The sequence below is a fragment of the Brachyistius frenatus genome, unplaced genomic scaffold (assembly GCF_029030835.1).
Source record: "Brachyistius frenatus isolate BFR_SWC_R1_liver_20210118 unplaced genomic scaffold, ASM2903083v1 Contig_35, whole genome shotgun sequence".
NCBI lineage: Eukaryota > Metazoa > Chordata > Actinopteri > Embiotocidae > Brachyistius > Brachyistius frenatus.
Window position 1 is genome coordinate 1,227,422 of NW_027210634.1, and position 13,317 is coordinate 1,240,738.

Here is a 13,317-nt window from a genome sequence, read left to right on the forward strand (position 1 = left end):
AAATAAAAGTTAAAACTTCTGTAAGAGATCTATTGATTTTCTTTTTGCTCATTGCCACACACACATTACAGATATGTGGGTTCGTTTTAAAACAGTACTATAAACCTTATAGCTCCCTCTTAAGGTTTTACGACTGTCAGCCAAGCATGTCTGCCTTTTTGTCAACTTCGTAGCTCCCTGCAGGTTCCTTGGCTTTAGAGTTCGTCCATTGTAATCAGTGGAGCTGTGAATAAGTTTTCCAACAGAACCGGGCCAAGGTGAATATTCAGTTGCTTCCAACACTGCAAGATTAATTTCCAAAAATTACTTTCAAGCTATGACCAATTGGACTTTTACATAACTTGAAAAAACAATAAATTATACTTTGTATTTTGACAAGTTAGAAAATATATATGTATGAAAATATTTTGTCGAAATGTTTTATAGGTTTTTCCAAGAGAAACCATTCATCTCTTTCTGCAGTAGCAGTTTTAGGCTGATTTTATGTACCTCTGTTTAACTTTTCATAAAAACATCCCAGACCCATGATTAATGTTTTAAATTAAAGAGGACACTTGTTCCATGAAATGTATAAGTACGCACTATGTGACGCACACCAACATCACACCACACAAACCGTCGCTCATTGCCTTTTACTTCCCTGCCACAAGTAATTAGCTGAAAAAGACTATTTAAGGAGACCAAGATGGCAAAATAGCTATATAACACCAATACTTAAATGGACAAAGTATTTCTGTAAATACAGATTCCTATTAATAATTCCATTACACATACTGCACAGCAAATATGTGTGAAAATGTTCCTTTAACATACAACGTTCTCTGTCAATCATGCTACCGCTGCACCATATAAATTAAAAAAGCTCTGGTCTCCATTACAGGTGCATAAGCCTTTTGAAAAATACCCTTTCATTTAGCTCAGTGTACATAATATATGAAGCTCCAATGGCAAATGAGGTGAATCTTTGTCTCTTCGTGACTAGACAAATTCGGTCATAATTTAACAGTCGTTTTTAGACTTTTATTGATATTTGCATCATTACACATTATATCAGGTTAGATTTGAAGATTTGAATTGATTCATTTTAACGTTGTTTTTTTTTTTTAGCTATGTTTGTTTGATTCCTATATCTGTGGGAGTATTACTCATATAAATGTACACTGTAGTAAAAAAAAAAAAAAAAAGATGAGGAAATCTAAAACATCAGCACCAAAATTCATAGTGGTTCACAATTAAATCTCAGATGTTAATGCTTCATGGAGCTATAACGTTTTCTTTAAACCAATAATGTTTGAAAGTAAGGAAATGTGGGTCCATATTTTCATTTAGGATCAGCTGCAAAACACAAAAGTGTTTGAGTTTTTTTTAATGTGTAAATCATAGTCAAAAATGACTGATTGCACTTAACTACTAAACCTACACTTTAAGATTAAAAAAAAACACTAAAGTAAAAGAAGCAAAGGTGAGACTCTGTAGTTGTTTAGAGGCCAGACATATCTACATTTCAAAATATAATGAACTAATCAGGGGGAAAGAACTGTAAGTATTAATATGCCGAAGACATTTGTTAATAAGTTGTACTATTAAATGACCAAAGTCTCGCTCGCCCTCACTTCACACGTAGCTCTCCCCGCTGTCGGTCACCCCCTTCCTCGCTCTGGTATGTCGACCACCTGAGAGAGGAAGACTGAGGCGGATGCCGGCTATGAAATCACTTCCTGCTCGGAGTCTGAATATAGTCAGGATTCGGTACAGAGGGGATGTTTACATAGTGCGCTGCTGGCCTGACACAATAGGGACGGCTCAGTGCATGTTTGTTGGATGACGGCAAGCATTGTACCAGTTGGCCCTTTGTTGCTCCGTGTTGTCCTGTTGCATGCTGGGATATGGGGGTTCCATATTTTTGCCGGGGAACGTTCAGCTTTCTGAAGGAAACCAACTTGGTGCCTTTTGTCACATTTGTGCAACTTGACATTAATCTGGAAGCCAATACAAAAAAAATAAAAAACCTCACTCCTAAAGGGACCGTCTGGACCCTCGCATATCAACGGTAGAGTAGTACGGACCTGAGAGCAGGTGTTCCAGGTTATCTGTGTCAAATGGACTCTGCTCTCTTGGCCCCCTCAAGTCTCTCTGTAAGCCAGTTTGTCTATGCATGAAATTTTTTTTTTTTTAAAAAAAAAAAAATCAGAGGACACACCAGAAACACAGTTGGTTTGAATTATACTGTTTTGGGTGACTTGTGCCATATGTTATAAGGGTTAACGGACTTTACCTCTGTTCCCTGGGAAGCAAAACAAGACCTCTCAGTGACCATCATCCATCACAAAAAAGGAACGCATGATAACACATTTTGAGAACAAGCGACGTAAATCCAAGAGGAGGTTTTGGGCTCTTTAGTTGCTAACTTTTGCACTGTTTTACCAGTTTGGTGCTGGACAAGCCGGTCCGTGGATGAAAACAATGCTAATTAGGAGGGAAAGTAAATGAAAGATTGTGACGTTGTGGGCTGTAAAACCGAAACAAAGAGCTGAAAGATGACAAAACCCCCTTTGAAGCCTACGTTCAGAGATTATTCTCTGTGGGTTTGTCATACGTTAACCCATCTCACATTACACGTCCAATAAACGCAGGTCAATTTAAATATTATCACCAAAATGAACTTCAAGTATAAAAACAAGTCTGGGGTGTTGCTGAAATTTGACCTTTGTGAATGATACTGTATATTATCACATTGTGACAATTATACAAATGAATGAAGACATAAGCAGTATTTATAGGTGGTTGATGTGGATCTATTTTGATTGATCTTCTAATTCCCAACTCGACATGGCTTTTAAAAAAAAATATATATACAAGACAAAGAACAAATGTTTAATGTTTAACAATGTCCTGTGATTTAGTAATTAGTAATATTGAGTAGCATCAAACGATACTACTCTAATTAAGCTGATTGAGTTATAGGAATGTTTCTGAGAACACCTGACTGATATCCAATTTTTACTTTTGTCTTCTAGATAAATGCAATTTTAATCACAAATAAATCTGACTTTATAAGCAATAATCATTGCTAGTCATGAAATAATTTACTCCTCATTTAGAAGGGCACGTAAGACAATCTCAAGTACTAAGTGTTGGAAATTGTCTTCATTATATGGTAATAATATGACAGTCATTACTATACATTACTATTTAGTAATATATATAATTTCCCTCACAACTAATGGCTTGCTGGAGTGTCACACAGGTGAAGAGTTACTTATCCAGATCCTCATGGAGGTCTGAAGGTGCTCCAAAAAGCAGAAAATCCTAAAAAAAACCCAAAAACAACCTGTACTTTTGCCAGAAAGGACTGTTCAGTATCAGTACTACACAGCTTCACGACTCCATCTCCAGTGGTCTGCATGAGTCTCACATCGGCAGAAATATATGAGGAAACTCCCCTTCTCCTCACAAGGCTGATGGTGACGAGAGCCTTGCAGGTAACGACGCATTTCTTCGCCTATAGAGGGCGCTGCGGCCCACACGTTGTCTCGCATACAAAGTCTCCACAGAAGCCAAGCTACTTGGGAGTTTACTCCTTCTCTTGCAGCGCCACCATGAGGAGGGCATCACTGATCAAGCCCACATCTCCGTCAGAGACACTGCCATCTCAACAGCCGAGCACATCAATAAATTCCTATTTGTCTTACCTGAACCAGTTTGAGGAAGTCCTTTGGAATTATCCTGAGTTGTTTGAGGATTTTTTTTTTTTTTTTTTTTTTTTTTTTCTGTCCTCCCACTATCAGCACCTCTCAGTCCAGGAAGGCAGATCTGCTTTTTGTGTAGTCCTTGTCAAAGTTTCTTGAAGTTTCACCTGTTTGAAATATCAAAAATAACGTTTAGGCCACATGAAACATAAGTGAGTAACACGATCCTTAAAACTCATTTCAATTTAAGATTAACCGGGAACAACAAATGATCTTGTCCTTTTCTGAAATAACCTGAGTGCTGACACACAATAATGCAAGGTTTCCTCTTAATTATACCAACAATTATCAGGGGTAAAATAAATAGCTGTCACATTTCTCTCCCTTTCACACTATCGCCGTGTTCCAACACACTCATTACATGAAATCTCAGACATATTGACAGTGTTGAGTCACTGCTCATTTGTTTTTATGCTTTTATTACGAAAAGCTACAAGCGTGTGTTGTCCCATCGCTTAAAAAAAAAAAGAAAAAAAAAAAAGCACTAGCCATTTTGTAATTTAATTCAATCAAAGAATTTAAAGTCTGATTAAAATCACATTGGCTTCAGTGTCTTTACGTGTCTTCGATGCGTGGTGTTTTCCACGCTCATCACGTGTTTGTTTTTCAGATTCATTGGCCAAGTATGTTAACACACACAATGTGTAATTCTGGATGTGTGACTGGCCTTTAAAGTAGGTAGGTAGGTAGGTATGGTAGGTAGGTATATACTTTATTAATCCCCGAGGGGAAATTTTTTCGCCACAGCAGCATACATACAGGAGCAATAATAGAAACAATAGAATAAAATCATAATAGAATAGAATAATATAATAGAAAAGCAATAAAATAAAAAATATAAATATAAAATATAAAATGCACAGTACATACAGTATATATACAGTACATTAAATATCTATATATATTATATACAACAAACCAATAAACACAGTCAACATATATATATATATATATATATATATATATATATATATACATACGGTACAGTATATATCTATATATATAATATACATATAATATACAAGCAACCAAGAAACACAGTCAACAGTGTTTTGTTAACGAGTTACACCTGAATATCTCTCGCACCTGCCCACACGCTGCACTACAGCGACGTGGTCGATATTTTAACTCGACTCTATCTGGTGTTTGACTTCAGGCGTTTTAATGCAGTCGTTTCTTTTTCAGGTCACACGTGTATTGTAATATATCAAATCTTATTGTGAAAAGTAACTGAAGATGTCTAAAAATGTAAAGTGCCATCAAATGGAAATACTCAAGTAAAGTACCTCAAAATTGTACTCGTACTTAAGTAAATGTATTTAGTTACTTTCCAGTGCTGTTTAAAAAAAAAAAAAATTAATTAATTAAAATGTAGGCTAATTAGTGAATTAAATATACCACCATTGAATAATAATAATAAAAAAATAAAAAAAATAAAAGAAACGGTTTTTTTTCTTCTGTTGAAATTGGTTAGAAGAAGAAAAATAAAGAGGAAGCGTTACCTTTGGACTGTGACGTCATGTCCCTGACAACCGCAGCGCTTCCCCTTGCCAGCGCTGTTGTTGACTTAACCCGCTTCAGACAAACATTTAGGCCCTTTTTCTTTTCTTTTTTTGTTGTTGTTGTTTGTTTTAACTTTTCGGCTCTACTTCGGATGAAAGTTCGCGTGAAATGAAGCCCCGGAGGCGCCACGTCCCGCCGCTGCTGCTGCTGGCCCGGATGCTGCTGCTCTGCTGCGGCACGACTTCGGCCATCGAGCCCATCAGCACCACCATCGCGGTCGGCATGGCTGCGGCTCTGACCGGGTATCTGGCCAGCTATCAGAACATCCTCTACTATTTCCACGAATGCTGCCGTCCCGACTGGATCGCCTTCAACAAAACAGGTAGCACAGCCCCGGGCGGGTTTTTGGTTATTTATTTTTATTTATTTTTGTGTGTGTGTGTGTGTGTGTGTGTGTGTACAACTCTTCATTAAAGAGCAGAAATCTCGTTTAAATATCAGGGTTGCGACAACGTCAGCTTTCCGTAACGTCATTTATACGAATACCTCAAGTGTGAGGGGGGGGGGGAAGCCCACTTTAAACGCTTTTAATTTAAATTCAACTTTTCTTTTTTTGCATCGTTTTCGCGACATTTCTGGTGTTGAACGGTTTTGTGTTTGTCACGTGTGCGTGACGTACACGGAAGTTCCAGGTCGTAAAGACACGAAGCTCGTTTTTAGTGTGCAAGGAGCTCGGAGAGGGAGAAGCTTTCTTGTTAATTTTTGTTTTTTTTAACCGTCGTATTATGGTTGTTTTACTGATAATGAGACATTAATCGGCTCCGACGATGAAATCGGCACGTTTATTCTTGCTGCTGCACGTCTTTTGGACGGCCGGCGTGCTGGTCGACGCGTTTGATCCGATCACAACAACGGTGGTCCTCGGTATCGGTGCGACTCTGGGCCGGACGATCTACAATTATTTACACGAAAGCTGCGATCGCAAGTGGATCGCCTTCAATTCGACAGGTCAGCGTGAAGTATAAAGACAAGCCTGGTGGTGGTGGGTGGTGGTGGTGGTGGGTGGGGCTGTAACGTTAATTATTCACGTTGACGTTGCAGCGGAGACGCGAGTGTTTCTAATGTTTCCTGTTGAAACCGAAACTAAAGGAGCTTCTGAGACGAACTCTCTCTCAGGAGTGAATTATGTTTTAATCAGTTTATTGGTAAATGGGGAGGGAGATGAGGGAGGGAGGGGGGGGGACGGCATGGCATCTGGTCGGAAACAAAGACTCCCCCCCCCCCTTTTTTTTTTTTAATTTTTTTTTTTTTTTTTAATATCTATTAAATAATTAAGAGACAGCTCGTGATTTTCACTAGATTATTTGTAAAAAAAAAAAAAAAAAAAAAAAAATTCTAGGGGCACTTATAGAATTGAAAAACAACAACAAAAAAAGCAAGCCTAATTTTTGGCATAAAAAAGTTGCTGATTTTAATGAACCCGGATTAAAAATGATCACCAATTTACACCATTAGGAGTAAATAAAAAGCACTTTCTATGTTTACAGAATACGTTCTTGTTGCGTGAGAGAAAGCCGGCAACAATTCCAATTATTTATTGCTTTTATTGTATATAATATATATAGATATACTGTGCATTTTATATTTTTTTACTGCTATTTTATTGCTATTCTATTATTATCTTATTGCTTCTGTATGCTGCTGTAGCGAAAAAAAAATTTCCCCTCGGGGATTAATAAAGTAACTACCTAACCTGTTAATATGTGTAACATATAAGGTCATAAACCAAAAATAAATAAAATAACCTCATCACTGCAGGAGCAGGATCGCCTGTTTGCGTTGGGAGACGGAAATCAAAATGCACCGATACGAGTGAAAGTGAAAACGAATGTCAAAAATGCCGTCGCTTCACATTTCCGTCCCGGTGATTAGGGGGGAGATCTGTGGCTTCGTCGCCAGTTTGAGAAAGTTTGTTTTCAGTCCCGCCTTTTTTTTTTTTTTTAAATCCCCGGTCGACTTTCCGCCCCCCCCCCCTCCGCAGGTCTCAGGGTCGACCTGCAGAGCAAACTGTTCGGGCAGCACATCGCGTCGCGCATCATCCTGAAGGCCGTGAACGGCTTCATGAGCAACGAGAACCCCAAGAAGCCGCTGGTGCTGTCGCTGCACGGATGGACCGGCACGGGCAAGAACTTCGTCAGCCAGCTGATCGCCGAGAACATTTACAAGGAGGGAATGGACAGCAACTTCGTCCACTTGTTCACGTCCACGCTGCACTTCCCGCATCAGAGTCAAAACGCGACCTACAAGGTGACGAGCGGCGGCCGCGCCTCGGCGTTCTGTTCAGCCGTTTCCGTTTAAAAAAAAAAAAACCCCAAAACAAAACAAAAAAAAAATGTTTTAATTCGCCGCTCTTCTCCCTCAGTATCAATTACAGCAGTGGATCAAAGGCAACGTCAGCAACTGCGAACGCTCCATGTTCATCTTCGACGAGATGGACAAGATGCACCCCGGCTTGATCGACAGCATCAAGCCGTACCTGGACTACTACGACAAGCTGGATGGAGTTTCTTACCGGAAATCTATCTTCATCTTTCTCAGGTAAAATTTGTTTTTAAAAAAAAAAAAAAAAAGCTGAAAGTATTTCCAAACGGTGGGATTTCCCTTCGGGGTCCCGCTTCGTGTCATTTTGGATCTGGATTTGTGAACATCCGGGTCTCAACAAAAGCCGCGATCAAACTTTTACTCACCTTCTCGTTTTTGGTCGCTTTTGCCTGCCGGTCTGACGTCAAGACACCGCAGGCGTCGACAAAGAAAAAGAAAAACAAGCCTGACGTGTACGAATCTGCGTCGCCGCGCGGTAACGAGAGGCGACCGGGGGTCGATTCTAAACGTGCCGCCCGTTTCTGATCTTCCTCGCAGCAACGCCGGCGGGGAGAGCATCGTCCAGACGGCGTTAGATTTCTGGAAAACGGGACGAGAACGAGAAGACATCGAGCTGAAAGACCTGGAGACGTCGCTCTCTCTATCGGTGTTCAACAACAACCAGAGTGAGTTTGTAATTCCACGGATGCTTTGTGTTCGTTATATCTTTCCGCAAAAGAAATCGCGTTGATGGAAAACTGTTTTTTTTTGTTTGTTTTTTTTAAATTTAATTTGTTTCCACCTCCGCCCCGTAGGTGGCTTTTTTCACACGAGTCTGATCGACAAGAACCTGGTGGACTTCTTCGTCCCGTTCCTGCCTCTGGAGTACCAGCACGTCATCCAGTGCGCCATGGCCGGGATGAGAGCCAAAAACCTGCGGCCGGACAAGAACGTGGCCGACAAGGTGGCCAGAGATTTGATCTACTTCCCAAAGTTGGAGCGAGTGTTCTCCGTCAAAGGCTGCAAGGCGATAGAGAGCAAGTTGGACTACTACACATAATGTCAGCATCCGACGGGACGCTGGGTTCAGTCACTATGTGCACTTTTTTTTTTTTTTTTTTCCCCTTTTCCTTTTCCTTTTTTTTTTTTTTTTTTAAAAGAGAAACTCTCAGCAGCCAAAATGACTTAAAGAGAGGAAGTCAAGCCGACCGCAGACGTTTATCTGCCTGACCTTGTGGCCATCGAGATGATATCGGGAACCCTTCTCCAATGTCGCATCTCACTTACACTGAAACGAGGGGCTGACGAAGAGCGCGGCGCCAGACCGATGAAAAAATGATAAGACTGGAGCGCAATCCTTTTGTCGCCGATTAAGAGGCCTGATGTCTGCTTTTATGTCACCAGAGTATCAAAGGGTTTTTTTGTTTTTTTTTACACCACGAACGGAGCTACATTTGGACACCGTGCATGAACTCGGTTGTGTGAAAAATCCTCACAATACAAAGTTAAATTTATCAAAACTTTTTTCTAAAATTCTAAATGTCTAATGCTGTTGTACATGATGGGTTCTTTTTTTTTGTTTTGTTTTTTTTTTTGTTTTTTTTTTAAGTAAACATTGTTCCCCGTTTCTATTGAAGCACAACAGCATCTTTACTCTGATCGGTCTTTAAACTGGAGGAAGTGTGAAGAAGGAAATGATCTGGTTTCTCAAAATCCAAGTTTGTTCTATAAAGACAACAAAAGAAGAAAAAAAAAAAGAAGTAATATTTTATGTACAACTGCTTGTATCTCTGTCTGACTGAAAGACTGCTGCTGGTGTGGATGGAAAGCTGACTTTCACAGGCTTCTTGGATGTAAACACCACCAGAAAAACAAATAAAATATCAAGTTTTCTCAGTGTTGCGGTTACTGAAGTATACTCCACGTACGGGTGTCGCGATACAGTTGGATTCAAAAAGTTTGGGCTCCTAAATTTCCTATATTTTAAGTAAAAAGAAGTTAATACGACACATTTTTTTTTGTACGCCGTGGCGTACGCTAGAGTTTGCGGACTTCTACTTGAATCGACTTCGTAAAGGCTTTAAATCGACTCGTTCGGTTTTGTTAAGGCAGGTTGAGGAAGTGTCGTTACGGGCGGCCGGCTGGCTGTTGGCACAGCTCGGACCGAGTCAGGAGTTACGTAACCACCAAACAGCTTGCAAAACACTACTGTGCAAAGTGCGACTTTGAGTTCAAGGTTAAAAAAAAACAACAAAAAAAAACGTGACGAACGTGGCTGCGGCGAAGCTTTGAAGATAAAGGGAACTTGCAGAGTAGACGACTGTTGTAAAAATAGGTCCTCGTACAATAGAGTGACAAGATTAAAGCTCCGAAATATGCAAAGTTCAGGTTTGTAAGTGGAAGCTGTACCTCTATAATATAACTTGCATAGAGGGTAAAAAGTAAGCAATTCTGTTTTGTTGGTACTTTATTTATTTTTTTTAATGGATTTTTGTGTGATATTCTTTCTAGTGCAACTATAAAACCGTCACGTTGAAAACAACAAGTTCCAGATCATAAAAAAAAAAAAAACACAGTTCAAAGAGTACGTGCCCCTTTTCCCCTTCAAATAACAGATCAACACCCCACAGGAAGGAAGGTGAGGAAACTCGCCGTGTTTGTATTTAAGGAGGGAAAGTCTGAAAAAAAAAGACGCTGTCGGATTTACAACGTTAACGAAGGTTGGATTTTGTCGATTTTAATTTCGTGTTGCTCAGTTGCTGTAGAAGCAGCTTTCTTTTTTGACCGTGTGAACGCTCAAGCAGGCATTAATTAATCCGATTACGTAAATTAGTGGTTGGTTTTATGGCGCAGCTTGATCCTGGTTCACTTTGTTTGCTGAAGGAGGAAACGGAAAAAGCGCGAGTTGAGTGATCGCAACTTATCCGAACCGTCGGGGTTCTCAAGCAAGGGACAAAGTTAGTTTTCAGTGGCGAGCAGCTTCACTTTTGCTTTACTAATCTCGTTATATGGAGTGAGTCAGCCATAACCCCCAAAAAATGATTCTTGTGTCATATCAAGTTTATTTATATCAAACTTAACACAGCAAGTCCCCTTATTTCTTTACCTTCGAGTGTCCTTTTTGTTCCAAGAGCACGTGCCCAAGCAGGAAATCAGTGATGTTTCTGCCGGTCCGGCGAACTGAAATCCTCTTTGATGTAAATCTTAACGTAAATGAAGCGTTACCGGGCAGGCTGAGAGTCTTATACCAGCAGAACTGCGTTAATGCAGCCGTCATTCTCTGGGTTGTTTGTCACCTGGGCGTATTTACCTGGGAAGGAAAAGAGATGTGTTAGTTACTGAAACCGCGCGGACGTCTATCGGCGTCCCATTTAGAAAATTCGATATGTTATTTAAAAAAAAATCAAAAAAAAAAAAAAATCTGCCAAGCGGAGGTCTGTTACAAACATGAGCAGTTTTAAGACCTCATAAGACCGTTAGTCAACAATAAACACACCGACAGGTCCATCCAGAAACATGCGGCCGTCTTAATCACCTTATTATTTTCTGAATTATTCTCAGCGCCCGTAAAGAACGTGAGCGTTTGTGCTCTCACCCCAGATAACTTTCCCTCCTTGTGTAACCAGGCCGAGCTCGCTGACGTTGACCTCCACGACCGTTCCTTTCGTGATGACTCCCAGGGCGGTGTAGAGCGGCGACGACGGGTTCTTCTTCACTCCCAGGATGGGCAGGCAGAACGTGGCTTTCAGCTCGGGATGCGTGACGTGAGCCTTCTTGAAACGCAAACCCTAAAAAAAAAAAAAAAAATTTAAATTTAAAATTTTTTTTTTTTTTAAATTTAAAAAAAAAGGCAGAACGAGGAGGAGGAGGTCATTTAAGGACTTAAGTTTGAAACAAAAAAAAAACCCAGCAGAATTCAAAAACCAATCCTGCGATCTCACCATGGGTCGGATGAAGCGTTCATATTTCGGAGGTTTACGCGTGAAGCCGTCGCCGACGAAGCAAACTTTGGTGACCATCCTCTTCCAGGCTTTCTTTTGCCGCTTCCCGGTTCTGATGACTTTGAGGACTTCCGTCTCTCCTTGAGCGCGCACCTTCGGCAGGGGCACCTCCCATTTGCCCTGCGGAGGTCATTCAACATCCGTGTTATTTCCACACATCTGCAACACTTACCATAAAAAAATTAATTAAAAAAAAACCCGCTGAGGGAGAGGAAATCTTTACTGATACTCACAGCCTTCTCTTTCCTCTTCTGTTTGATCATGTTGGAGAGGATCTTGGCTCGGGACTGTCCCTCTCTGTCCAACAGGTAGGCGGGCACGGCTCCTTGAGGCGTCTTGTCGTCATCCTTCTGCTTGGTCTTCCTCTGTTCGTGCATTTTGATGCTGTAAAGACACAATTTGGATGCTTACTAGTCACAGTTTTCACGTTTTTTGGGCCATTCAAACAGCAGACGCATACAAGGACAGCCGTTTCTCCAACGATACTCACGTCTTCTTCATCTGGATCTTCTCCGCGTGCCTCTGCTTGTGGTACAGTTTGGCCTTCAGACCGATCATCTTCCTGGCTTTGTGCGACCGCTCGTGGACCTCGCGGCTCTCCTTCTTCCTTTTCCTTTCATGGTGGTCGAGGCGGTAGCCGTGCCGCTTGCGGTGCAACTCGATGTGCTCGTTCTGAGGCTGCAGAAGAAAAAAAACAAACAAACAGGAAATTGAATTAATGGGGGGGAGACTGTTCGTTTTGAGTACTTTCACGCAGCACCAATATTACGTGGTGAATTCCAACTCTTTTTTTTTTTTAATTTATTATTAGAAGGAGGTTGATTTTTCTGAGCACAAGTAAATCACATCTTGTGGAAATCGAACAAACTTCAGATCACAACTCTTAAATGACAATGTTGATTATTTGAATCTCCTGCCACGTGATGTGGATATTTAAAAAAAAAAAAGTAAACAATTAAATGATTAATAAAAATTAAAAAAAATTAAAAAAAACATCTAACAGGCGGTAGATTATTCAATAGTGTAAACAATTACTTATTTGAGTCCTAAACTGGTAAAAAAATTAAATAAAAATAAGATTAGAAGACTTTATTAATGAGTGGGGACATTTTGTCGCATGTTTTTTTAAATTATTTTTAAGGAGAACCTCGTAAAGATGGAAAACATCAAGTTAACTTCGGCAAAAAGCTCATACAGCGACTACTTCACTTACCAAATGGTTTTCATAAAAACATGAAACAAAACGGAGCAGAGCTGACGTCACTCCGCCACATGTGAACCGAAGCTAACGCTAGCTCGACGCGTTAAACTGGGAGATATAAGTTGAATAATACCAAGTAAAAGACGGGTTTTCTTACCATTTTGCGTTCGAGGAGTTAGTTGTTGCGGTGAATCGGTTTCAGGTGGCACCGGTCGGTCGAAATACAGAATATTTGGTGCTGTTAGCTTCAGGCTGGGGTCCTTGTGATGTTGTTAGCCCCGAAGCCGACACTCAGAGGAAGTACGTCATAATTTCGTAACGACTTGTCCGTTGGTTAAATGTGCTCACCGTGACACCGGCGCATATTAAGCATAACTCACAATTCTTAAAATAAAAAAATAAAAAATGCGCATATAAATTTGGTAAATATGTTACATAAATATATTAAACAATTTAGAATAGCTAAAATTCAGCGGACCGCATTTGCTGTCACACCCGGAAC

The 13,317-nt window shown here is 40.3% G+C and overlaps 2 protein-coding genes across 3 annotated transcripts; one reads left to right on the plus strand and one right to left on the minus strand.

Annotated features, from left to right (window-relative positions):
• Positions 1 to 5,347: 5,347 nt before the first annotated feature.
• tor1 (torsin family 1) lies at positions 5,348 to 8,765 on the plus strand. 2 transcript variants are annotated; one of them, XM_069700867.1, is made up of 5 exons: positions 5,348 to 5,634; positions 7,294 to 7,559; positions 7,675 to 7,850; positions 8,172 to 8,299; positions 8,429 to 8,765. In XM_069700867.1, exons 1-5 carry the CDS (start codon positions 5,421 to 5,423, stop codon positions 8,671 to 8,673), a joined length of 1,029 nt encoding a protein of 342 aa, XP_069556968.1. In that variant the 5' UTR covers positions 5,348 to 5,420; the 3' UTR covers positions 8,674 to 8,765. The 2 variants fall into 2 exon arrangements, with proteins under 2 accessions (XP_069556968.1, XP_069556970.1); XM_069700869.1 differs by lacking the exon at positions 5,348 to 5,634 and adding an exon at positions 6,062 to 6,260.
• Positions 8,766 to 10,655: 1,890 nt separating this feature from the next.
• Positions 10,656 to 13,117, minus strand: nsa2 (NSA2 ribosome biogenesis homolog (S. cerevisiae)). Its single transcript, XM_069700873.1, has 6 exons — positions 12,973 to 13,117; positions 12,105 to 12,292; positions 11,848 to 11,998; positions 11,555 to 11,734; positions 11,209 to 11,401; positions 10,656 to 10,923 (listed from the first exon to the last, which is right to left on the minus strand). The coding sequence occupies exons 1-6, from the start codon at positions 12,973 to 12,975 to the stop codon at positions 10,856 to 10,858; spliced, it is 783 nt and encodes a 260-aa protein (XP_069556974.1). The 5' UTR covers positions 12,976 to 13,117; the 3' UTR covers positions 10,656 to 10,855.
• Between the last annotated feature and the right edge of the window lie 200 nt (positions 13,118 to 13,317).

What these genes read in the sequence shown, in the direction of transcription:
- tor1 (XM_069700867.1), top strand. Translation starts at nt 5,421, where the DNA reads ATGAAGCCCCGGAGGCGCCACGTCCCGCCGCTGCTGCTGCTGGCCCGG. An exon ending in GATCGCCTTCAACAAAACAG is followed by an intron (nt 5,635 to 7,293) that starts GTAGCACAGCCC and finishes CCCCCTCCGCAG; the next exon opens with GTCTCAGGGTCGACCTGCAG. An exon ending in TCTATCTTCATCTTTCTCAG is followed by an intron (nt 7,851 to 8,171) that starts GTAAAATTTGTT and finishes TCTTCCTCGCAG; the next exon opens with CAACGCCGGCGGGGAGAGCA.
- nsa2 (XM_069700873.1), bottom strand. An exon ending in AAGATCCAGATGAAGAAGAC is followed by an intron (nt 11,999 to 12,104) that starts GTGAGTATCGTT and finishes GTGTCTTTACAG; the next exon opens with CATCAAAATGCACGAACAGA. An exon ending in AGGAGGGAAAGTTATCTGGG is followed by an intron (nt 10,924 to 11,208) that starts GTGAGAGCACAA and finishes TTTCCTTCCCAG; the next exon opens with GTAAATACGCCCAGGTGACA.